We start from the raw sequence: 22,598 nt of genomic DNA on the forward strand, positions 1-22,598 counted from the left end.
GGAGGTTTCCAATATTTCCTACACTTCGCTTCTGCATGTCTTGGCATAGCCGGGGTGGCTTGCAAGAAGCAACAAGACGGGGCGAAACGGTTCTTTCGCTTACCGCTTCGATCAATTTTCCACAACCGATGAGAGTTGCTTTTGCACCGAGGCACGGGCGCTATCTCGGACATGCTCCAATATACACTACATACCTATGTACGGATACACACAGTAGCGTACAGATGTAGCAGAGCGTATTCCGTGCATACATACATACCAGTACATGAGTGAGCGCTTCGGCGCAAACAAGCGCTCTGGCTGATTTGGTTGGCTCGAGCTGAAGTTGCCGAAGCCTGGGCTGCGGTGATTGGCCGACGAGGAGCGGCAGAGGCCGCTTCTCTGTGGGCCGGGTTCAGATCTCGAGAGAGATGCATGCTACGCTAAACTTCTCGATAACCTGCAAGGCATCTTCAGGGGGGTTTGTTTAGAGGAAGCACAAATTGAAGATCTCGATTCGTGGCAGCTCCTTGTTACATCGGAGTGCGGACTATACTAGGTGAAGCGGAAGGTTAGTAGCGGACGCAAACATAAGCAGGAAAATGATGAGAAATGGTGGAGGCTCCGTGCCCGGCCTGCGTATGCACTTGCCCCAGGACAAAAAGGGCACCATGTCCTTCCTGAATAGTGTGTCTCAGAAGAATCCTTGATGTTTTTTTTTTTTTTTCCCAAAGACATGGTACGGAATCACGAAGTAGTTGCCAAAAAGAATAAGTACCAGATAAACGAATTAATACACATATCAGGGAAAAGCGGTTAACTGTTAGGGCCGCGACTGTTCACGCGCGATTCCACGAGGTTGCAGAGGGGCAAGCAGGGCCGACCAGGGCCGACCAGGCCCGACCTGCGTCTGATCCGCATGCAACTCAAACCAGAGAGACTTGACGCCCGGTCTTGCCGCCGGTCTTGCTGCCGGCCTTGCCGGCGTCTCATTCGGCCTGCAAGACATGTACTGCGTGCAGACGACTCCTGCGTGATGCGTCAATTACCCTATTTTCCTTACAGGGACACTTGGCTTCAGATTGACAGACCTGAATCGAACCGAACCGAATCGAACTGATCCGGGTTCATCGCTTTGGGAGGACTAATGCGCGTCCACCAAGCACGTATGTACATACATACGTGTATGTACACCCATCTACCAATCAGAAGGGTAAAGAGAGAAAATTGATCCGGCTAGGTGGCATTGGCCGTGCTCGAAAGAACAAACTTTTTTCTTCTTGTCTTTCAGCTTACTACATACACACCAGAACGATTTTCTCTTGAGACTTGTCCCTGGAAGGAGTGGGCAGATTCGTTAGGCGACCAATGCGCGGGTCAGAAGCCCCTGGTCAGCAGAGAGGCACAGCCATGCGCGTGAATCCTCGCCGATTTTTTTGTTCGATGGCTCATACTTCTCTGGACGCCTCTTATCGTGCATCGGCAGGCGGCCACAAACCATGACACCAAAAACCGTTCCTCCGAGTGTCCGCGAACTAAGACAGCATGGGCAGAGGAATTGCTTGTTGTTAAGGCAGAGTAGCCGAGGATCGAGGGCAGCGCGCTCTGCGGAAGGAGGATATGCCCCCTGTTTAGTCTATCTAGTGCAAAGGGGTTGTTGATAAGATAAAGTTGCAAGATGCTATCTCAGCCCGCCTTTGCTCACCAGTGATCCTACGGAGTACATCGTTACCACGCCGTGTATATTATAAGTAGTGTAGTGGAAGTTCAGCTTATTAGCGGTATACCTAGCCGGGTTTAGTATAGGCTCACTCTCAGCACCTACATGTATTGTTTATTATTCCTGTTTTCTCTTCACCTTGGGTTTCCGTTCGATGACTGGCTCTTTACCGACGGAATTTTTTTTTCAGCCACTCAGGTGGCCTGGCGGTTGGCAACCCACCCACCCATCTGATAACTATCCATCATACTTTGCACACGCACGCACACACGTACGGGATTATACTACCCCTCCCCGCCATCAGGCCTGGCAAAGCCACCGCCGACTGACGAGGCATACGGAGTACCACTTGACAATAACAAGGGGTACGGAGTGGGGAAAAGAAGGAATTCGGGGGTGGGGGGGGTCTTCTATTTTCCCACGTTAGATGACCGGGCGCCGGCGTGGCTTGTTTGTTTGCTCCCTCCCATATTCTACAGCCATGGGCGCAGATGTCTCGATCTCGGGACGCCGTCTGATGTCTGTGGTGCACGCCAGCAAAAATGTGCTCATTGCGCCTCTTCTTCCTCTCCCTTCCCCTCCCCCCAAATCGCCTTTAAGTAATCCGTATTTTAGAACAACTAGAGGAGGCGCGATCATCGTAGTGAACGCCCAATCAGACCCCAGGTCCCAAGACATACATACATACACCTACACTACGAGGGTATGTGCCAGGGATGAGGAATGCTTGTACGCCAAAAGCGAGACAGTTTCTCGTTCTTTCTTGCCAACTCGGCTCTCCCTGCCCGCGACTCTGGGGCGGAGTGTACTGTAGTATATGTGTACGGAGTTACGACCATACCTTGCGTTAGTGAATTGTTGAGTCGTTCGATTTTTTCCCCGTTCGGAATAACTACGGCATACATTCTTAACGAGATAAGCTTGGATCGGCTAACAAGGTTGAGCTAGCGGTCGTCGTTATCTACAGCTGCCGACGGCTGAACCATTCCTTCCCCATTGAGCACTTGAGTCTCCATCGGCATCTTCATTTTTCTAATTATTTGGAGTTATTATAAGAACCTTGATGTCCCCCTTAGGGGGCAGGCCAGAGAGAAGCTCGGAATACTATGTAGTCCGGGGGTAAACTAATAAGCGAGGAATCTTCCCGCCTAGCACAATTTGGTCTCGGTCGGCAACAATGATGGCATCGCCCTGTCTCAGTTCAAAAGTGCAAAGGCCCCCCCGTGTGGAGTGCAATTCCGTGGTTTTAGTCAATGTACGTACACTTCGGAATAAGTTCCATGCCTCGTGTATGGATTGCCCACTATATGGCGTATGTACGGGTGTGTTTGAAACCTAAACCTTAATTGCTTGGAAGTAAACGGTAGGCCGTCTTTTAGGGATCGGCCAGTCGGAGGAACGAGAGACGGGCTGCTTCGCAACTCCGAGACGCGAGCTCGCCAGCGGCTGGCTTCTTTACTTACTCTCCCTCTGTTTCTTTCCATGTTTTCTGTTTCCACTCTGCTTGCGTGTCTTTCTTTTTCTTGTGGGCTGCGCACGGAGGACTCGGCTTTCGTTGAAACGTTCTCTCGTTTCTCAATCTCCTCGATCCCGGAGGAGCGAACGGAGCGGTCGGGTCCCCCCAAAAGACCGAGGCCCCGAACTACCGGGTTTTACGGGACAGACGTTGCTACAGTGTCTTGGCCCCTTCTCTCTTGTCTGTCTCCGCTACTGTGCCGGCTGACCTTCCAAGCGGCTGGCGACAACTGACCCGGACTTGCAAAATTACAAACTACCGATGCGAAGCGCGCGTCATAAGGTTCTCGTGTGGCTGTCCAAAAACCGGCCAACAGACGCAGGGTCTGTATCGGTTTCAGACATTGCGCGCGACCCTAATGGCTAATTATCCTGCCCCTCACTCTGTATTTCTCGTTTATCTCCCCACCCTCTCTCACTGGTTGTATGTAGTGTCTGCTGGGGTGTCTACACTAGTCCATAACGTGTTTTCTTCCGATCATGATCGTACATCGAGAGGATAAGCGGCCATTTCCGACAGCTGTCGGCAGTGCAGGCTGATCCGGGGTTTGTGACCTCACCATTCCCCACAGTGATCGCGCGAACAGGGGAAGGGGCCCGCATCGCCAGGGGACGGTCCGAAGGGTTGCGAACCAGGACCAGGACCTGCCTGCCCGCTCCCATCCAGCGAATCGCTAGACTTGCCGCAGCGTTGTGGAGCGAGAAAAAAAAGGTAAGGGTGCTAAGGGAAGGGAACCGCTTCTTTTCAGGTCCTCGTTCGATGATGGCGCTCGCAGCTCCCGCACCGTCATAGACAGGGAGGGAAAAATGGGCAAAGGGTAACAGTGGCATCCCGGGTGGTTCCGCACCTGGGTCGGATGAGCCCATCTTCATGTATGTTCGTGCGATTGCTCACAGAGCACAACTGATGTCCGCCCGGGAATTAATTGGACGGGTCGCTAGATGGTTAATTTACTTACCGAGTAGGGTAGTAGGTATACATATAATTAGGGAAGTTGCCCCTTGGTTAATCATTCTATGATACCTGTATGCATAATATATTCGCAGTTTCTGCTCGGCTAATGTTACTAGTACCGTCCGGGGGATAAGCGTTTTGTTCCGCAGAGACCTCAGGTCGCTTCCGCAATCAGCAGTCCCCCGGATGAGCTAAGTTAGTGCTTTCCATTTTCCTACTTGTGGCCCCTCTTTGAATTCTGGAGAACGAGAGCCAAGAGAGTCGTATAGTACATATACTACTACCAGCTAGGCGTGCGACCAGAACCCTCTACTATGTCGCATGATAGAGGTGCCAAATGCCGTGATTATCTGTTGTATGCACCCGTTATCTCGTCACGACGAGATGTTTTAGGGACTGATTCTATCTTTTGAGGTGAAACTCGGGATGCGAGGGAGAGTTACCTTCTCCACAGCACACCACCGCATGGGTTCTATTGGGGCGTTGACATGGGGGCTGTTGTTGTTGTTCCTGTTGTTGTCGTAATTCTTTTTTTTTTCTTTGTCTGTTTGGGGATACAACGATGAGAGATGCTGAGCCACCTTCACACGGCACCCGTTCGTGTTCGCTAATGGTCCAGGCTTTCCGGTTAAACATCGGTCACTGACGCTGCTGCACGCGACGAGACCCAACACATGGTGAGTTCTCTTTTTTGGCTGCTGAAACAGGTTGCCTCTTCGCAACACATGGGAGTTTGACGAAACGTGGTCGGGCGATGATTGGCTATCCTTGGCAGTGTGGGGCGCTGCAGGTGAATCTGAATGCGGTTTAGCCCAGGCAGCTCCCCACACCAGATGCGACGGGCAATGGCAGGCCGACGAGGGACCCGGCAGGCATGATCTCTGAGGGGTTGGTGAAGAATTGGGCAATGCGCGGCGCAAGATCTCCCTGATCGACCCTGTTGAGGATGTGCTGTTTGTATTGTGCCAAAATCAAAGGATCCTGCTCTCAATGCTTCGAGCGGATTGCGTAATCTTCTTCAGCATCTATGTACACACATACATCCATCCTGCTCTGCGTTCTGAGGTCTGCCCGGCGGGGGGTCTACAGCAACCGTTTGTAAATGATGAGTGAGTCCCCATCCTGTCTCACAGATATTGTGGTCGAGAGGGCGCAGAGTGGCTTGCTTAACTTTGCCTGCTGCGAGCACTGTCGTGTATAGTGAGCAAAGCGAGTGTATGGATGTGTGTACCTAGGACGTATGTATGTATGTACAGGTCTCCCGTCAACACTCCGGCGCTGCGAGACGTTGTGGTATTGGACAATGGCCAGCGACAGCAGCTTCGATGAGCACCATGCGATAGGTTGCTCTCCTGCAGTGCGCACGCCTGCTGCTGATTGGCAACGGAAGGAAACCGAGGAGGGTCTCTTATGCGGCCGACTGGCGCCGGTCTTCCTCCTGCAGCGAGAGAGCTGCACGTTGAGGGGCAGCTCGTCAATAAAGAATTGCCCATCGACCATTCCGAGGGCGAGGGCAGCCAATGGAAACGCCCATTCGAGGTCGCTGGCCTGTATGCCCTCCCAAAGCTAACTAATGGAAGCGGTTCAGCGAAGTTTTGGGGGCTACGGTCGCACCGCAGCCTGCAGCTTCAACAGTCGCCCACCTCCGCACGATAACAGTGTCGTCGTCGTCCGACCCTTTGCCTATCAGTCTGCCTTGAAACAAGGAAGAGGGACCCCCACGTAGATAGCTCCTGTTTTTCCTTTCCTGCTTCATCCTGGATTGCCAGACACGGCAATGTAGGTAAAGCGGGCGGCGTGGGATTCCCGGATCGGATGGAGCACCATCGCCGGCATGCGGCATCAAGATCAATTGACCAAGTGGTGCAGCATATGTAACTTGTGGGTAGAAGGGCTCCCGGAGGTTTCAGCGTGTTGAAAGCTTCGGGGCAAGCGATGAAGAAGAGGGTTCCTTATTGGATGATGGCCCTGCATAATAACAGCAAAGCTGCTGGTACTCGTCGGCGAAGGCGACAAAGTCAAGCCTGCAAAACGCCTGATCGCTGGGGCCGGACAGAGCCTATGGCCATCATACACTGCTTGCAGCACTCCGTACAAGTAGCACTACGCGTGTACGGATTACATATGTATGTACCACATTCTCTCGGTAACTACATGGCTGTGTCCCCACTTCAGGTGGTGCGCACACACACTGGCAGCAGGCGACGCCCGCCCGGTCTGGGAACTTCTCTGCAAGTCTGTGGTTTTCTCCCGCCTTCTTCTCAGGCCACTATGGAACCAGAAGAATCAAAAGAAGGTCAGGCGAACAGCAGGACCCCCACAGGAACCTGCTTGGAGCGCCTTGGCCACCATCGCAGGAGTAGCATGAACAACCTCTGTGTGACGTGCGAACATCATTTCGGCAGGCAATGGCGAGGGTGGTGGTGGTGGTTGCGCATCAAGCACGCCTTTTCGCGCATTTTTGACCTGCGTGAACACCATCCCCGAAAAGAGCGGCCGGAGCTGGGTGCACGCCCCTTCACGCAGCGTTCTCTTTCGATCGACCAGGATGCCGTCAAGGTGCCAGACTCCACCCATGCGCTCACAAATGACTAGGGTGGTGCCACGACAAGCCGGAGACCTTGTTATGCTCACGCCTGTGCAAAAAATTTCTTTTGAGCACGCCACAACTAGCACCTAGCCCCTGTTCTGGGCCCCTGTCGGAAGGGGATTAGCGCAGATTGCAAGCCTTTCGGCCCTTAGCGGGGCCAGCCCCACCACACTCTTTTGCCCTGCTGGCAGGTAGGGAGTACTTTCCCCTGCGTACCTGTGACAGCGGATTGCGGCGGTTGAGTACCTTGCTGCACACTCCTTTCACGTACTGTGAAGGTAGCCTGGAAGGCGCCAATGTCTGAGTACTATGGTATGCGTGGGTCCCTTTGTGGTCATGGGCCTCTGCCTCCCCTCGCCCTTCACACCCACTACGAGTACAGCTAAGGGCAGGCACTTCCAGGATACTTAATCCAGGCTGCCCCAGCTGCTCTCGACTCCATTCCCACCTGGGCATCAGAATTGCTTGTCGTTGATTTCCACATCCTCATCTCCACCGCTGCCTTGCCTTGAATTGGCATCAGCTGCTATGAGTCAACAAGCCTCCGTCTTCTTATAGTCACCGTTCTTCCCTTGGAAGCGCCTCTGCAGCTTCGGACACGCACTCTCTCCAACAACTTGCATCCACGACCAAGACACAGAGACGCATCCACCACACGGCATCAAAGCCTAGCTACCTTTTACCTCACTTGTGGTAAACCCAACTTGCTTCACGAGCGGCCAGAAGTCGGCTATCTCTTCGTCCAACAACGTCGGAGGCGTCCACACACACCACACACACACACCCATTCGAGTCCAGCACTCCAATCATCTACCAACATGTCGTTCGACTGGGAACATCAGTTCTGCCTGGGTTGCGACAAGCAAACCGACGGCGCCACCTACTGCTCCGAATCATGCCGCCTGGCCGATTACGAGAGGACATCACCGTCATCACCAAGCTCTGTCGTGAGCTCGGCAGCGGGCTCTCCGGCGTCGAGCAGCTTCCCGTCCGACTGGACCCTGTCGTCGAGTTCAACAGCATATAACAACAGCACCAAGTTCTACCTGTCCCCGGCGTACGATTTCGCCCTCGCCCAGTCGAGCTCTCGCAGGGGATCTACCCAGATCCAAACCCTCTCGCCCTCGGCGTCACACGCCAGCCTTTGCTCGATGCGCAGCAACTCGTCTGCGGGTCTCGATGCTACTCAGCTGTCCGAGAAGGCAGCGAAGGAGCTCCGAGCCTACGCCCGCTCGTTCGAGTCCGTCCGCCTCCAGCGCAGGCGCTCGGCGTAAACCCGATGACCGATGGTCTCGAGCTTTGACATCCTCCACTTACTTCTAACGTCGACCCTACCCCACCACACTCGGTCGAACATCGCATCCAGTCTCTCTCTAGAGAGACATCACACAACTCGCTCATCTATTACATCATCTCCTTTGTCATTCGGTTCACGATCTTGTTGTACCAGAAAAAGTTATCTGCATGCATCGGAGCACAGCATCATAAAAAAAGTTCTTGTTTGGGGGGGGGGGGGTATCCAAGGGTTGGGTCTACAACTGGTTTTTGACATTGGCTTTTTGGGGTCTTGGGACAAGGCGTCTATGGCAGGGTTTTACAGTCACTGGAATAGGGCGAGAGATATTGTGTACTAAGCAGCGATACATCTCTTTCGGGGCGGGCATTGTTTTCCTTTTGCTTTTGGGTTCTCTTGCATATGGGCGGTCTTGGGCAGGTGGGAGCCACACGGGCATCAGTGTTGGGCAAGGATTGCTGGACCTCGGTTTGGCACAGGAATAACTCGAAATTTGACATTGGACACGGCTCTCTTGCAAGAGAGCTGTGGGTTCTTGACATGACATACTAGTACATCTTCCTTGGATTGCACTCGACTGTGAAATGATGACCACGCCCGGAAAGAAAGTTTGTTGGATTAAGAGGGTTGCACTAGCAGCCAAGACAGCAGCAGGCAGTCTTGGTGACGAGCCCTCCCTGTGGCATTGAGATGTCGCTCTGCAAGCACCGCAACTAACTGCTCCAGATGGACTATGGTCTATGGTCAAGGATTGAAGCAGTTTCCAATTCCAACCAACCGCACCACCGAAATCGACTGCGTGCCATGTTCCCTCGGCAGCTTTCTCCACAACCTCTCTGTCTGGGGAAGACGTAGGCCGCCTCCGCGACAAAGATTCTCCACTCCAGCCAGCAACTAACCACTCAGGAAGCTGTCACTCTGCACATGCCATCCATCGTTCGATCCATTGCCGTCGTGCCAGAGAAGCAGAGCGGAGTTGCAGTCCCGCTCCGCGGCTCTTCCATTGGGACCACCTTGCCAACCATCATTCGACTGCAAGGCACGCTTGGGCAGATTTGTGGCTGCCGGGCGATACACTAGAGTCACGTCATCAGACGGAACCGCAGACTCCAATTGACTGCTCCACTCGTCTCCTTTTGCGGCCGGCCGACTTCTCTCATTCACTATCATTTTACTGTCATTTCGCTTTTTTGAGCTTTGGCGGGCCGTCCGGGGAGCGCTGCCGGGGATCGGAGACCCAACGCCGCACTGCGTGGCGCAACGAAATGCCGTGCCGCAGGCGCTTCGAAACATTGTTCTCCGTGGCTTTCTCTCCAACGTTACTCCGTATCTCCCTTTTTTTTTTTTTTTTCAGAAAAGAAGGTTCCCCCCTAACCCTCTGCACCGATCATTAGGGAGAGAAGTGGAAACCTAATGTTGCAGGTTTGGCAATCGAAATCCACCTCAAACGCCACCCAGAAAGCAAAAAGAGCTCCCCGCCTGTGCCACGTTACACATTGTCCAACGGTCGCATCGCCAACTGACGCGGAAAGCGCGAAGGGGTACAGAGTGACTAACTACTGCTAAAAATTTTTTGCTGTATTCTTGCTGGCCTGGAAGTTTCCTTTTTCCCTTCTTTTTCGGTGCTGCTGACACGCCCCCTTCGAACGAAGTCTAGCCGGCTGGGTCTGGGTCCTCCCGTGGTGGCTTGGGGAACTCTCCATGTCGGTCGAAAATCTCTGTCGCGACTGAACGACAGTGACTCATTCGCACCTCATCGCCTGGCATTCGCACCTCATCGCCTGGCGTAATTTGCGCCTTGACACATACGGGCCAGAACGGCCACAAATTGTGGAGCCATTGGAGAGCCAGACAGTGTCGGGCAAAAAGGCTCACCACTTTCCACAGCTTTGGCCCTGTGGCCACTCTGCTGTGCACGCACTGTAGAGGACAGGATCCGCTGGTTGTTTTTGGAGGCATCGGAAAGCGCGCGATGGTTTGTTTCCTTCTTCCTTGATCGAGCTTTGCGGCCCGGGTCCTCTCTCCCTTCTCCGAAGTTCGAAGGCAAGAGTTCTAGACCGGACCGAGCCCGCCAGACTTGAGCGCCGCCGCGACACAAACATGTCGCCCAGCCTGATACGGGTCTTGTTAAGTCCATAGTACCACGGCCAGAAACTCCTGTTGCTCCATCTGAGCGCCAGACTTGACCCGACAGCTCGGCGACTTCCCGCCGTGGCCAGACAGCCAAACGGCGAGTAATGCATAGGCGTGTACATTACGGAAGAGTGTGGTTACCCCGTCCCGAGTAAACAAACGGAGGCCGATCTTTGGGTCTCCCCACGACCACCCCCCGCATAAACTTGTCTTTCTTTTCTTTTTTTTTTTCGCCATTGCCTCTATCTCTCTAGCGTACTTGTAGACTGCACCAGGTGGTGTGTGTAGAGTACATACGGACTATGGGGTACAGTAGCGCAGATTGCGGAGCATATCTACGGGTGCTCCCATTCCTTTCCCCCCCCCACCCCCTTCTTAACCTGGCTCTAACGGCCGGAGGATAAGCACCCAAAATCTGGGGGATGTGCGAGCTTGCCTAGCGTATCGGGTCGGTGTAGTACGTATGTATGTACATATGTATGTACGGATTACGTACTCTACCGACTACACACAGGTGTAAGCTCTGCACGTTCAGCCTGGAATTCACCATCCTCGACTTTGTTTGCTTCAAAGTGGTTGCTATTTGTCCAATTGGAACCATGATGTTGCCCGCGCCGCGGTCAAGGGAGGCACATGGCAGAGAGGGATCAAAGCCAGTCGGCGAGAGAGCAACCACCAAGCCACCGCAACTAACGAGCCCCGGTGCTTCTCTCCCCTTCTCTTGGCCCGCCGGGACAAAGAGAGAGCCCCCGTCACCTCGAGAGCCTACGGCATATCCCTCTCATCTCCCCATCGTCATCGTCATCAACCGACCATCCCCACCCCGTAAGTGGAGTTGAAAAGAAGAAGGAAAAGGGGGAAGAGGGGCGAGCGGTTCAAGGCAAATCCCTCGACGGCGGGCGGAGAGAGTCCGAAAGTCCCCGAACCTCGCGCGAGATCCTTCGCCCTTCTGCAAAAAAAAAGGAGAGTTGTCCATTGTTGTGTACGCGTACAACGTATGTCATCAGGCCGTTCCCAGCCGATCTGACAACACCGGGCCCCGCCGATTCGGCCTGCTATGTACAGGTTCGTTTTAATGAGAGGGGCGGCGGACGTACAGTACATACGAGTACGCCTACGAGAGTACATGAGTACATACATGGACATGGCAGTATCCGGGGCTTGTCCCGCCGTGTCATGCCGCCGGCCGTGCAGACGGCAGGAGAGAGAGGGCGAGGGCTTATCACGTTCTCGGTGGTGGCCGAGTGTGGTGTTGTTGTTGGGTGCAACCCGCTTCAGGGGTTTGTAACACTTGCATGCTGCTACGTAAAGTGTATGCGACAGTGAGGCGTTATGCAAACCGATATGCTGCTCCCAGCGTCTCAACAAAAATAAATTTATATAGACAAGGTAAGAGTTTGGTGGGGGGGGGGAGGGGTTCTGAGGGGAGGGGCCCAGGAAAGCAAACATTTGCTACATCCTCCTCCCCTCCCTCCTCATCCTGCGATTAGCGCTTAGGTACCCGGGGAATGTTTGCTCCTTTGCTTTCCCCGTCCGCCCTCACCCCCCGTCTCGCGTACCTGTTCCGTATGCAAGGGCGGGTCGCGGTTGTGGTTGCCGGCCGCCCCGGGTGCCTGGGGCTGTGTGATCCCCGGGCGGTTGCTGCCCTGCCGTGCCGTGCCCTAGTGGCAGGGGTTGAGCAAATAAAGCGACTTTTTTTTGGTTGTTTCACACATGGCATGATGGTAAAATGTTTGAGGACAAAACCATAAGAAGAGAATAAAAATTTTTATTTTCTTTTTTTTGTTGACACCATGTCTCTGGGACCGCCTGGCCATGCCGTTTGGTTAGGTAAATGTTTTGGTTCTTTCTGGCCAATTCAGGACCGCAACACTTGTATGCGCCCTTCTTTGCAGCTAATAACGCACTTTCTCTGAGCCGGCCCAGTCTAGCCACTGCTGGCCCTTCCCTCGAGAGCAACGGTATTATGCAACTGTTACTGTCAAAACCGCTTACTTTGCGTGCCACGTTTAATACGCCGCAAATCGAACGATTTCTGCTTTCCGAATGGTGACGTTGTGAGTGCACCAAGGTACGGAGCACTTCGGAGCGTATGAGCTGTATTGCGGTATTACAGCATGGTTTCCTTGTGGCAAGCTCTGTAAATTCCAGTTTTCTGCGAGAAAAACCCCTCTAACTTCACCTACTGCGTCATCGACAGAGACAGTACCTCGGCCATCAAGGTCCTGGTGTATTATGCAAGCCGTCGCCGGAAACTGCCGAGTTGTGAAAGAAGAACTGGTTCATTTCGCATGCGCACCCTGACGGCCAAGGGGCTGCTAGAGTCCGTCCGATGCACTTAGTCGGTACACTGATGTACGAGGTATGATGGGTAAGTTTGACCCCCTGTCTGGGTATTAACAGGGGGCTTGACAGGCGGGCGTAGGCAGGCGCAGGCAGGAAAAACTGGTGCTAGAGGCCTGAGAGGTTTTTCCGAGAGATCCCTGTCGGTACCTGTGCAGGGGGTGAAACTTTGGCTCGCAACCATAGTATGTACGCACAACCTTAACGTCTCACTTTGACCTCCGCTTTTCTTTATTAAGAGAGTGGAATTGTCTGGCGATTTCGAGGCCATTATCGGACCAGATAATCTCCTCTATACCACAGTATCGTACGGTCAATGCCGGCTGGAGCCGGCCAGCAAACAACCGCTGCGGCGGCTGGCTAGACCGCTCGGCGATCAAGCCGGCGGGCCAAAGTGGTGTCTTTTTGTTTTCTATTCTCCCACTTTCTCTTCTTCTTCTTGTTTGAAGTTTCGCATATTTCCACTATTAGTGGACCCAGGCTTAGCCCCTGATGACATGAAACAGTCATTCCGCAACAGGATTTTTTTTTGGCTCGTCTTTGTTGGCATCAGCATATTGTACGCGGTGTAGTTATATGTCTTGGCATTTATCCGCGGCAGAGACATCGAGCTGGGCCCCTTCCGTTATTCGCTCGACCCGTACAGAGTAATTGTTCATCAGGTACTGCGATAGTTCCTCGCTCCGGCTCGTTAAGCACGCTATACCGTAACTTTCGTTCTGAGGCTGCTTAAATGCAAACGAGGTGATTCAGGATAGCTCGGCTGGGAAGCTCAATTTGAGCACGTACAGATCCGGCCGCCCGATTCACCGTGACACATCGTTGCGAAATTTTGCTCGTTTTTTGCATCGTGATAGACGAGGGCTCCACCATCAGACGAGATGCACAGGTGTACGGTCCGTACACAGTACCCGTACGGATTACAGGGGTCCCGGCGATCCCGCTGTGGGGCCCGTTGAATAAAGCTCACTGATTGCATCATTAACCGTTGCGGCTTGGCGCCCACTTGCTTCACAAAGTTACCTTTTAGGAAAAAGGTATGTACCGATTACGTGACACGGACCTGCAGGTTTGTACCTGAAAAAGATACCGGACCTACAGAATGCTTGCACTGCGTGTAACAACACGTAGTACTCCGTTATAGTATGTCGCAGCGGCACGATTCCGGATGGCCCAGCAGATAAGGGTCGACACTCGTTGGCATAAAAAGTGGACGAAGTACTCCGTAGTTGTAACTTGCAGGTAATTATTTACACATAACTACGACAAGACTTTTCTTTGCTTCCTTCTGGAATCAAAGAAAGCAGTCTCGGAACCAATCGTTGCCTTGTTGGTCTCTGAGCCAGCGGGTGCTGCCCAGCGGGGCGTTTCGAGAACCTGCTGCTGGTGGGTTATGTCATCTGGGCCACGGCAAGCCGTAAGGCTGGGTCCTTACCGCGTGCCGTGTATCGGATAGTGTAAATCTGGGATTCTGGGACCTCGTGTCAGATTCGGGCTCGGGTTCCTCAGCCCAGCTTTTTAGTGTAGCGTAAGCCCTGTCCTGATGCTCCACTATCAAATACTAACATGCTCCGCTGAAACTCCAGCGTGGGCGCAATAGTGTTTGTTTGGCCGGCAGTTTCCAGCAGCTTCGATGCTCCGGGCCTGGACCGCTAGGCCGTGATCAAACCCTGACCCTGCAGTTTCAGGCCGCGCCCTCCACGGGCATTGCACGCCTTGTGCTGGGCCGCTTACGCCACAGACAGGGCGGTTGTTCCGTGTTTCTGATGTTCCTGATCGGCAAGGATCAGAGATCCATCGGGCATGGCCGTGTGTTGGTTGGTAGGGTGTAGTTATTTCTTTTATTTTCTATTTTTTCGTCCTTTTTTCGTGGAAGTCTTGGAAGCCAGGCCACGGTCTGCGACAATTGAGACTCCACATTCCGATCCGGTGTTATTTCTTACGATGTAGTCATCCTCATGTGCGCACGTTTTATCCTAGACATATACATGGGTAGTGGGTGTATACTGCGTAACTACCGATCGCTCTTATTAACAGGCTTGTTAGTGCACAAGCATGATGGTTACGGATACGGAGTAGGCACCTACACCTACACAGTACTGCGTACGCACCTACTCCGTATGTTTGCTACAAACGACTCCACCCGGGATCCACGGAGACAGAAGCGGCATTGGACGGGCGAAGACCAGCGCAAGCCGCCGGTTCTTGTTGGGGGCCGACGTGTCAGCCGCTGTGTCGCCCTGCGGCGCCGCTCGGTGGATTTGCATTCCATTCCAGCTGCTTCGCGCTGGCGCAACCAGGACCGGGCGGGCTGCAGAGAAGCCTGATGATGAATGGGGCGGGCGGTCGCTTCCCAAAGTCCGGTTTCTCAACCGGCGGGGTTGGGGTGCCGCACCCGCACCCTCTGTTTGGTCGGATTCTCCGAGCGGTCGGCTTGGCTGCCGAGTCTCCGGGTTAGAACGCTAGGGCTAGTGCAATGTATGAACATCCGTACAACCATACTATACGGTACGGAACACATGAGCATCGGCCACTTTTTTGCGAAGCTGCGGCACTTCTCCCTGTATGCCCCAGGCCTGTTCTGTTCCGTCTTGGCATTCCTGCACGCCTCCAAATGGATGCCGACGGAAGAGCTGTGTGGTCTCTCCATCCCTTCTAATCTTGCGCACATAGCGGGCCCCTGGTCATGACTGTATCAGACTCTACCCATGCGATTCACAGCTTCTCCTCTGCGGCAGCATCTCTTTGGTCAAGTAAAGGCTGGCCTGTCCGCTAGTTCGCCCCGCCTCGTATCAGATGCGACGCCCGACCATAGTTCGAAGCAGCCAGCTACTCTTCAACCCCCCTGATGAACCGAGGGTATAGTGTACAGAGTACGGAGTACAGTATGGAGGCACGCTCTATGGGATATAACGTAATACTCCGTACTTGGTATCCGCCCCTCCCCCCCCCCCCCGGTCCGGCACCGCTCCGCCCCCGGCCGAAACAAGCAGCACCGAGCGGAGCCCTCGGAAGCAAGTCGTGCTTCCGTCTCAGAACGCTCCAACGGCCCCCGGCTGGAGGCACAAGTCAGCTCTTTGTGCACGCCCGGCCCGCTGCCATGGTTCAGGTCGGAGAGCGGTGGTTTTTGCTGCCTTCGGATCTCCGTTCATCAGGGAACCTAGGGTGTACACACACCCCAATTGGGAAACTTCTCTTCTGACTCGGCGGTTCCGGCGCGCGTGGGGCGAGCGGCATGGCTCCGCGCAAAATTGCAGGAGGTCAAACGGCGGCCGGGGGGTTGGAAGAACGGGGAAAGGGTTCCCGAATCTAGCGTTTTGGGATCCAAAAGATGCTATTCTGGCAAGGGTCAAGACCGGGGACTTGCACAAACCGTGTGCGCGCACTATTCATCTCTCGCGCCTCAACATTCCTCGGTCGCATATCGGCGCTGTCCGAATAGCCGGCCTCCTCCTTAAGCCGCCGTCTTTCTTGCAGTTTGACTGAGGTAGGCCACAGACAACACCTCTTGAAATCCAGAGCGCGAGAGCGTGGGAGAAGTCAGACAGACCCTCCTCGCCCTTGCCAATGTGTTTCATCTTGGGTGCGTTCCACACTCCAAACCAGCCGTTTATCAAAATATTTCTTTATCTACTTATTCGTCACCTTGTCCACTTCCAATCCCTTCCCCCGCACCCTCCATGCATTCGCGCCCGTGTCACGGTGGACTGGCGCACGTCTCACCGGAAAATCGAAGCCGCATAACGGGTCTGGAACACTCTCCCTTGCTTGTCCCCGTTCCTCTTCTCTTAATTCTCGCAGTATATTGTTCCAAACCAGCGACGGGAGGGTGAAGCCAAGTGGGGGGGGGGAGGGGAAGGGTGGGTTAAGTTGTGTGTCACGCACAACGTAGGAAGAATTCCACGTATGTGTATGTAATTACATACCTATGTACGAAGCACCGCGTACACGACACGCATCATTGAGGACCAAGACGCGGAATAGCGACCAGCTGCCGTGCTCAATATCCGGCGGGTTGAGCCGGCGCCCTTCCGAGTGGTCGAGCCCAACTGAGACTTGTCTCCTCGGAGGCCATTGCTGTGTTGTACAAACAACACTAGATGACGCGGTAATTGTCTTCCTTTCTCACAAAACAAAAAGATTTTTTTGTCTTGGTGCCTCGTGTCACGTCTCACCTGCAACGGTTGGACACTGCCGTGGTTGGACGTCGGGAACGCGGCATCGCGCGTTCTGTGTCGACGGCTTGGCGGCTCGCGCCGGATAGATCTGTTGGGTGTGTGGCTTCTTGTATGATTTGACCAGTTGGAATTGGTTTGGCGCCGGCTACTCCGGTCTGCTTGGACATCATGGATGCCACTACTGCAGCTTGTTTTCGTGGCGAGAGGGTGTTGTCGTGTCTGTTACTCTCGTCTCGAGGTGTGTGTTTCTGGCCGTGACTACCTAGCAGCACACCAGTGCACTAGGTTGACGCCCTCCTAGCAATGCTCTACTTGTGACGACAAAAAGGTCAGGTAGGTTCATACTGGTACCAAGTCGTGTGTGTCACACTCGTCGCGCAGCGGATCGTCTCCGACTGGGCCATTGACTGGTATTCGGACTTCCCGCAACGAGCCCTTCACACACGCACGCAGTTGGGCACAAGCAAGGTAGGGAGCTGAACACATCAATCAAATCGCCAGGCCGTCAACGCTACCTTACCTCCCTAGGTAGATAGACGATCTGTGGCTAACCTGACCTAGGTTGTGCGTCCCTCTCCCCCCGCCGGCAGTTGCAACGAGAGAAACCCGAGTATGCCACGTCTTCCTGTATTAGCTGCATCCTAGCTATCTTAGTGACTCGAAGGAACTGGGGAAACAGGAACTAGAGGAAGCCGTGGTAGTGTGCCTTGCTTGCTTGCTTCTCTGTATGATTCGCGTAGGCTGTAATCGGTCCTCCTTTCAGTAATCCGAAGCCTCTTCCAAAAGCCCTCGGCTCGGCATGACAATAGCTCCCGCGTTGCTATCTCGCCAATGGATATTAATATGGATGCGTTTCAGGATCCGCCCCTGAAACAGCTAGAGCAATTCCTAGGACAGGAACGCTGTCGCTACCATCAGCTCATCGCTGTAATCAGGGATATGCTTGGCTAATACCTCAACCAATCTCCGTATGGTTTTGCCGATGCGCCAGCTAAGCAAGCATGAACATGCCTACTTACGCACCAAGGTAATTTTTTTTCTGCACGACTCACCATAACAGGACATCCGATGCGGAAAGGAGTCTGGTTCGCTGGACTCCCCGCCAATGGGTTCGGGCCGACGGAAAGAAGTGTAAGTGGACCGGCTAACTGACTTGGCGAGCTGCCAGCTAATCAATCCTTTCTATTCCAGCTATTATGGCTTTGCCGAGGATGGGCACCAGGTCGTCGTGCCCGAGCACGATGGCTGACTCGATGATAGGTAAGCCCCTGCCGCCATCGGATAATGGCGTTCCGGTTGAAGTTGTTCGAGTTGCTTGTCCCGATGGTTGGGAATCGGATGCTGCAAAAGAATAGAACAACCGAGTTTGTTTGATTCTTCTTCAATCTTCGTCATGGCGTTTGAAAAGACGCGGCGTGTTCGGTACTGACGAGTTCTTGCCGCGAGTCTTGTGCGATTCTTGATATCTCAAGGTTTTCGTACGCCATGTTCTGAGGGGCCGAATACGTATTTACGACCTATGACCAATAAACATTAGATCCTAATGGCAAGGATAAAAGTGGTTGGTTGATTCGTATCTCTCAGTAGAAACCCTATGGTTGTCTTTCGAGCAGCAGAGCGATGGAGCGACAAAATTCGGAGCGTGACAACGATTTTGGAAGGCTCGGAATCGACAGCACAGCAGGCGACAGTCAATGAATACGAGAGCGGTCACTCCTAGTGCTCGCTCTCTCGTTCAAGGAGAAGTCCTGCGTCAGCTTGCTCAGTGTCGCGCATCATCGTCGTAAAGTAGATAGTCTTGCAGCAAGTGAAAATGACTAGCCGGAGATCCGACTCGTCTTCAATTATCTCTTCAACTGGCCGGAGGCTCCTCGTAGATGGTGAACTTCTGCTGCATCTTTCCGCAGGAGAACGGAGGGTATCACAGTATTCTATGAAGTATTCGCGACCACTGTGCCTCCCAGACAACTGTTGGGTTCCTTTTTGTCTGAAAGTCCTGCAGAGGCTAGAGTTCCGTAGAAAAAAGAGTGCCACCCAAAAAGCTACTGCTCTCTACCTGAGTATTCTGTCATTAGTAAGTTCTCGAGTAATTTTTATTGAGTTGAACGATGATAGGGTTGTGGTGCGGCTATACATCCCGGCTCTACCCACATCTTGCAAACGGCCATCGATACTCCCACTAGAAACAGGAGGCGACGTAAGAAACGTAGGTGGCCACTCTACCTGTGTGACGATCGATTCCTATGTGAACCGGAGCCGGCAAGGTCACAAGTAATTAAACAACTTATTTGAACTGATAAGAATGAAACGGGGAAAGAAGGGGAAAAAGAAAGAATGTCCAAATTTCACGATAAACTGTCCCTACCATTTGTATTTGGTAATTACGCCCCAAGGAGTGGCTTCCCGGTCTCGGATCATCACCCGAGTCCACCTTCTCTGCAGAGACGTGTTGAAGATCGATGCCCGACATATTAGGGTCCTAGGCGCCCTTATCTAACACTTGACCTGACCCGGTACCTTCCAGGTTGGGTTTCCGAGGTCACTGGAACTGTTTCAGACGCTGCGGAAGGGCGCTAAGAGGATTAACTGCGGAAGTACTCCGGACATGATAGGATCGAAACAGAATGAGTTGGGAAACGAAAAAGCAATGCCATAACAGGAGAAGGAACATTCTCTCTAGGAGCTCGGACACGCCAGCACTTCCTTTCAACAAAAACAGCAAGAAGGAAAGAAATTGATCGCAAGCCACAATCGGTTACCGAGCTCGCTAGAAGCTGATTGACAGAGGGTTAATGAATCGGATGAGAAGCAGGTCGTCTCTCGAAACCCTCTATTCGGAGCCCCTAGAGCCCTCTTTTGGGTTATCCACGGAGCACGAAGATGTTTTCCGATTTGTTCGTCCATACTATAGACTTTCAAACAAGACACTTCTGAGTATCAGTCAGTTCGCGGATCATCTCTGCGCTCCATCGACAGTTAAAAAGGCTCTGACACAAAAAAGGGTTACATTGACGTCTTTCTACGTCTACTCTGGGGAGCCCCAAGCGCTGGTCGTACAATTACCGAAATGGGCTCCTCAGATTCTTGCTGCTTTGCCTTTGGTGAAGACGATTACGGTCTTTACCGTGGCAGGTGGCCGTCGTGGTTGAGCTGATGAAGGAAGTACCAACTGTTTTGCCCTTTGGTGAGCTCAAGGATGCAAGGATCAGCATGTCGCGTCAAATCAATTCGAAGATAATTATAGCACTCCGTAGGTATCGTGAGTTCTGAAGCGAAAACAACACGAATAATTAAGGTCGGCTCGTCACCATCATCTGTAAAAGCACGAGGTCTGTTCATTTGTTGAATACAGTTCGACCAATCACGTCCACTGCTCACTGCCTAGGTAATTGGTGCCAGGCAATCGGTACCTAGGCACCCAAACTCACCTCAACCACCAGAGATGCCGGTGCCGGTGTAGTAGCCTACAAAACCCGGTCAATGTTCGGCTCCCTCCGGTGCATTGTTCGCGGCCCCCAACCGGCGATCCAATTCCGTTCAAAGACGGTTACCATGGCCCACACCACTCACACCTGGAAGCGCGGCGAGCTAACGCCCCAAGAATACTTCACCTTCCGCGACGGCGCCTGGCACCCGGTCGAAGCGCAGGGCTCAGCGGTCCTGCCGGGTCGCGAGACCCCGCCGTCGACGTTTCAGTTTTCCGTCCTGTCCTGGAACGTCGACTTCATGGCGCCCGAGGGGGACGCCCGCATGAGCGCCGCGCTGAAGCACCTGGGGTCCCTCGTCGCGGGCAATCCCAACCCGAGCGTCATCATGCTCAACGAGATGACTCCGCCTGACCTCGCGCTCATCAAGCTCGCTGACTGGGTGCGCGAGGGCTACGACATTACCGACGCGACGGCCGACCACTGGGAGTCTTCTATCTACGGTAAGCCATCATTCTTCTCAACCTCCCCCCCCCCCCCACCCCCCACTCCCTCTCACTGCATTCAACCTCTCTCATCCCTGTTGAGAAAGTACATGGGACGCCCATGCAACCGAGAAGCAAAAACAAAAAAAACATGTCCAGGTTCAGGAGCGCTGATTCCGATTTGCCACCTCACAGGAACGTGCATGCTCGTCCCGCGCGCGCTGCCCATCAAGCGCGTCGCCCGGCTGCACTACGCGGCGACGGCGATGCAGCGCGACGCCCTCTTCGCCGACGTCGCCCTCGCGCGCGGCGGCACCCTGCGCCTGTGCGCCACCCACCTCGAGTCGCTGCGCGCCGTCCCGCCCCTGCGCCCCGCCCAGCTGGCCGCCGCCGCCGCGCACCTGCGGCAGCCGCAGCCGAGCGGCGGGAGCGGTGGTGGCGGCGGCGGCGGCGGCGTCGTCGGCGTCCTGGCCGGCGATCTCAACGCCATCGAGCCCTTCGACCGGACGCTGCACGACCAGTGCGGCCTCAAGGACGCCTACCTCGAGAGCGGGGCCCGTGAGGGGGAGGAGCGGGGGATGACGTGGGGCCACATGGCGCCGAGGTGGCTGAGGGAGCGGTTTGGGCTGGGCAGGCTGGATAAGGTTCTGTTCTGGGACGGCGGTGATGCCAGCAGTGGTGATGGTGGTGGTGGTGACGATGTTGGTGGGAGACTATTGCTGAGGTTGGTGGGCTTTGAGACGTTCGGGATGGATGTGGTGGTCGAGGATGAAGCTGCTGCTGCGCGGTTGATGAAGGAGTGGGGGCTGGAGAAGGCGTGGGTTACGGACCATCTGGGGGTGAGGGCTGACTTCCGGGTGGAGGTGTCTGAGAGTGTCAAAATACATATATAGGTGCAATTGCTGGAAGCAGCAATTGCGGCGTCGCTTTTGCGCTTCACAGTGAGCGAGGGGGGAGATGATGGTTCAAGAGGGTCGAAAGCTTAGAGAGTAGGCGGCAGGAATGGGAAAGAAGAGTCGGGTATGATCCGGATTGACTGGCTTTCGTTGACGTTACCTATCTATGTACGGACGTAATTAGTTGAAGTTGTGCTGTGGCGCGGTCACGTTGTTGTACTGTACGATAGGTTGTACGATAGGTTGAACAAGGTTTGAGCGGCTGGTCGTTCAAGCCGGGTCCTCTAATCTTTCCGTGTAGTGTTTTCCCCTTCTTCAATGTTCTCCTTTTTCTGTGCGTGCTCTCGGAGCCTGCTGCTTATTGCATTGGCGAGCAATATCCGTACCTTAAAAATCATGGTTCCGCCGAGCGACAAGCTCTAGCGCCCGAACTCACTGCCATGCAGCCAGAATATGCTATTAGGTCTCGCTCGCAATGGCTTCGACGCGACAGCTGATATTAAAAGCGACATGCTTTCCGCCTGCCTAGTTGGCCAATGTAGTTTCTTTTGCTGCACAAACATGTCGGTCCCTTGTTTCAGTCGGCAGATGCTCCTGGCGGCTCGGAGGATGCGACGGATGATTGCGGCATGAGATCGACCTCGGGGTATTGTTTTAACGTATGTGCCGGTTTTTGCACCCCGGAATCATGGTGATACGGCCAAGTAAGAGAGAATCAAGCGTTGAGTCGAGTCTCGGCAGCATATTCCATAGTTGTTGCGTGCTTCGTAAGGTATGTATCTCTTCCGTGCAACGAGAATGCAACGAGAAGTGTCCTTGATAAGTAAGTAATTACACGGTAAGGTGGTTCTGCCTAGCATGGATTAATTCCGTACACTACATGGGTACAGTACTACACTAGGGAAGAGGTTGCATCCCTGCACGAAAAAGCTTAGCCCCGGAGTGAAGATCCAGCGGTCGCCCCGAACCATCCGCTGCAGCTGGCTCGCGGGGACGCTGCCCAGGCGGCCAATGAGAGAGCCGCGACGAGCATCGTTCCACGTCCCCGCGCCTACACAGTACCCGCTGCTCCCTTCCCTTCCATC

General features: G+C 53.9%; 4 protein-coding genes across 4 annotated transcripts; 3 read left to right on the forward strand and 1 right to left on the reverse strand.

The window, feature by feature from the left end:
• Nucleotides 1-4,976: 4,976 nt before the first annotated feature.
• MYCTH_2130777 (uncharacterized protein) lies at nucleotides 4,977-6,746 on the reverse strand (the record flags this gene model as incomplete). Its single annotated transcript, XM_003666802.1, has 4 exons — nucleotides 4,977-5,120; nucleotides 5,301-5,357; nucleotides 5,424-5,735; nucleotides 6,477-6,746. The coding sequence occupies 4 exons, from the start codon at nucleotides 6,744-6,746 to the stop codon at nucleotides 4,977-4,979; spliced, it is 783 nt and encodes a 260-aa protein (XP_003666850.1).
• MYCTH_2084695 (uncharacterized protein) lies at nucleotides 6,718-8,598 on the forward strand (the record flags this gene model as incomplete). Its single annotated transcript, XM_003666803.1, has 3 exons — nucleotides 6,718-6,807; nucleotides 7,301-7,452; nucleotides 7,517-8,598. 3 exons carry the CDS (start codon nucleotides 6,718-6,720, stop codon nucleotides 8,031-8,033), a joined length of 759 nt encoding a protein of 252 aa, XP_003666851.1. The 3' UTR covers nucleotides 8,034-8,598.
• A 6,438-nt stretch (nucleotides 8,599-15,036) lies between these two features.
• On the forward strand, nucleotides 15,037-15,370 carry MYCTH_2311931 (uncharacterized protein). The gene has a single exon (XM_003666804.1). It carries the CDS (start codon nucleotides 15,049-15,051, stop codon nucleotides 15,217-15,219), a length of 171 nt encoding a protein of 56 aa, XP_003666852.1. The 5' UTR covers nucleotides 15,037-15,048; the 3' UTR covers nucleotides 15,220-15,370.
• A 4,774-nt stretch (nucleotides 15,371-20,144) lies between these two features.
• Nucleotides 20,145-21,835, forward strand: MYCTH_2311932 (uncharacterized protein). The gene is made up of 2 exons (XM_003666805.1): nucleotides 20,145-20,635; nucleotides 20,813-21,835. The coding sequence occupies exons 1-2, from the start codon at nucleotides 20,260-20,262 to the stop codon at nucleotides 21,508-21,510; spliced, it is 1,074 nt and encodes a 357-aa protein (XP_003666853.1). The 5' UTR covers nucleotides 20,145-20,259; the 3' UTR covers nucleotides 21,511-21,835.
• Nucleotides 21,836-22,598: the final 763 nt, after the last annotated feature.

Source organism: Thermothelomyces thermophilus, chromosome 7 (assembly GCF_000226095.1).
Source record: "Thermothelomyces thermophilus ATCC 42464 chromosome 7, complete sequence".
Taxonomy (NCBI): Eukaryota; Fungi; Ascomycota; class Sordariomycetes; order Sordariales; family Chaetomiaceae; genus Thermothelomyces; species Thermothelomyces thermophilus.

Excerpts from the sequence above, each read along its gene's own strand:
- MYCTH_2311931 (XM_003666804.1), top strand. The coding sequence starts at position 15,049 with ATGAGCATCGGCCACTTTTTTGCGAAGCTGCGGCACTTCTCCCTGTAT.
- MYCTH_2311932 (XM_003666805.1), top strand. The coding sequence starts at position 20,260 with ATGGCCCACACCACTCACACCTGGAAGCGCGGCGAGCTAACGCCCCAA. Across the intron at positions 20,636-20,812 it reads CTGGGAGTCTTCTATCTACG|GAACGTGCATGCTCGTCCCG; the intron begins GTAAGCCATCAT and ends GCCACCTCACAG.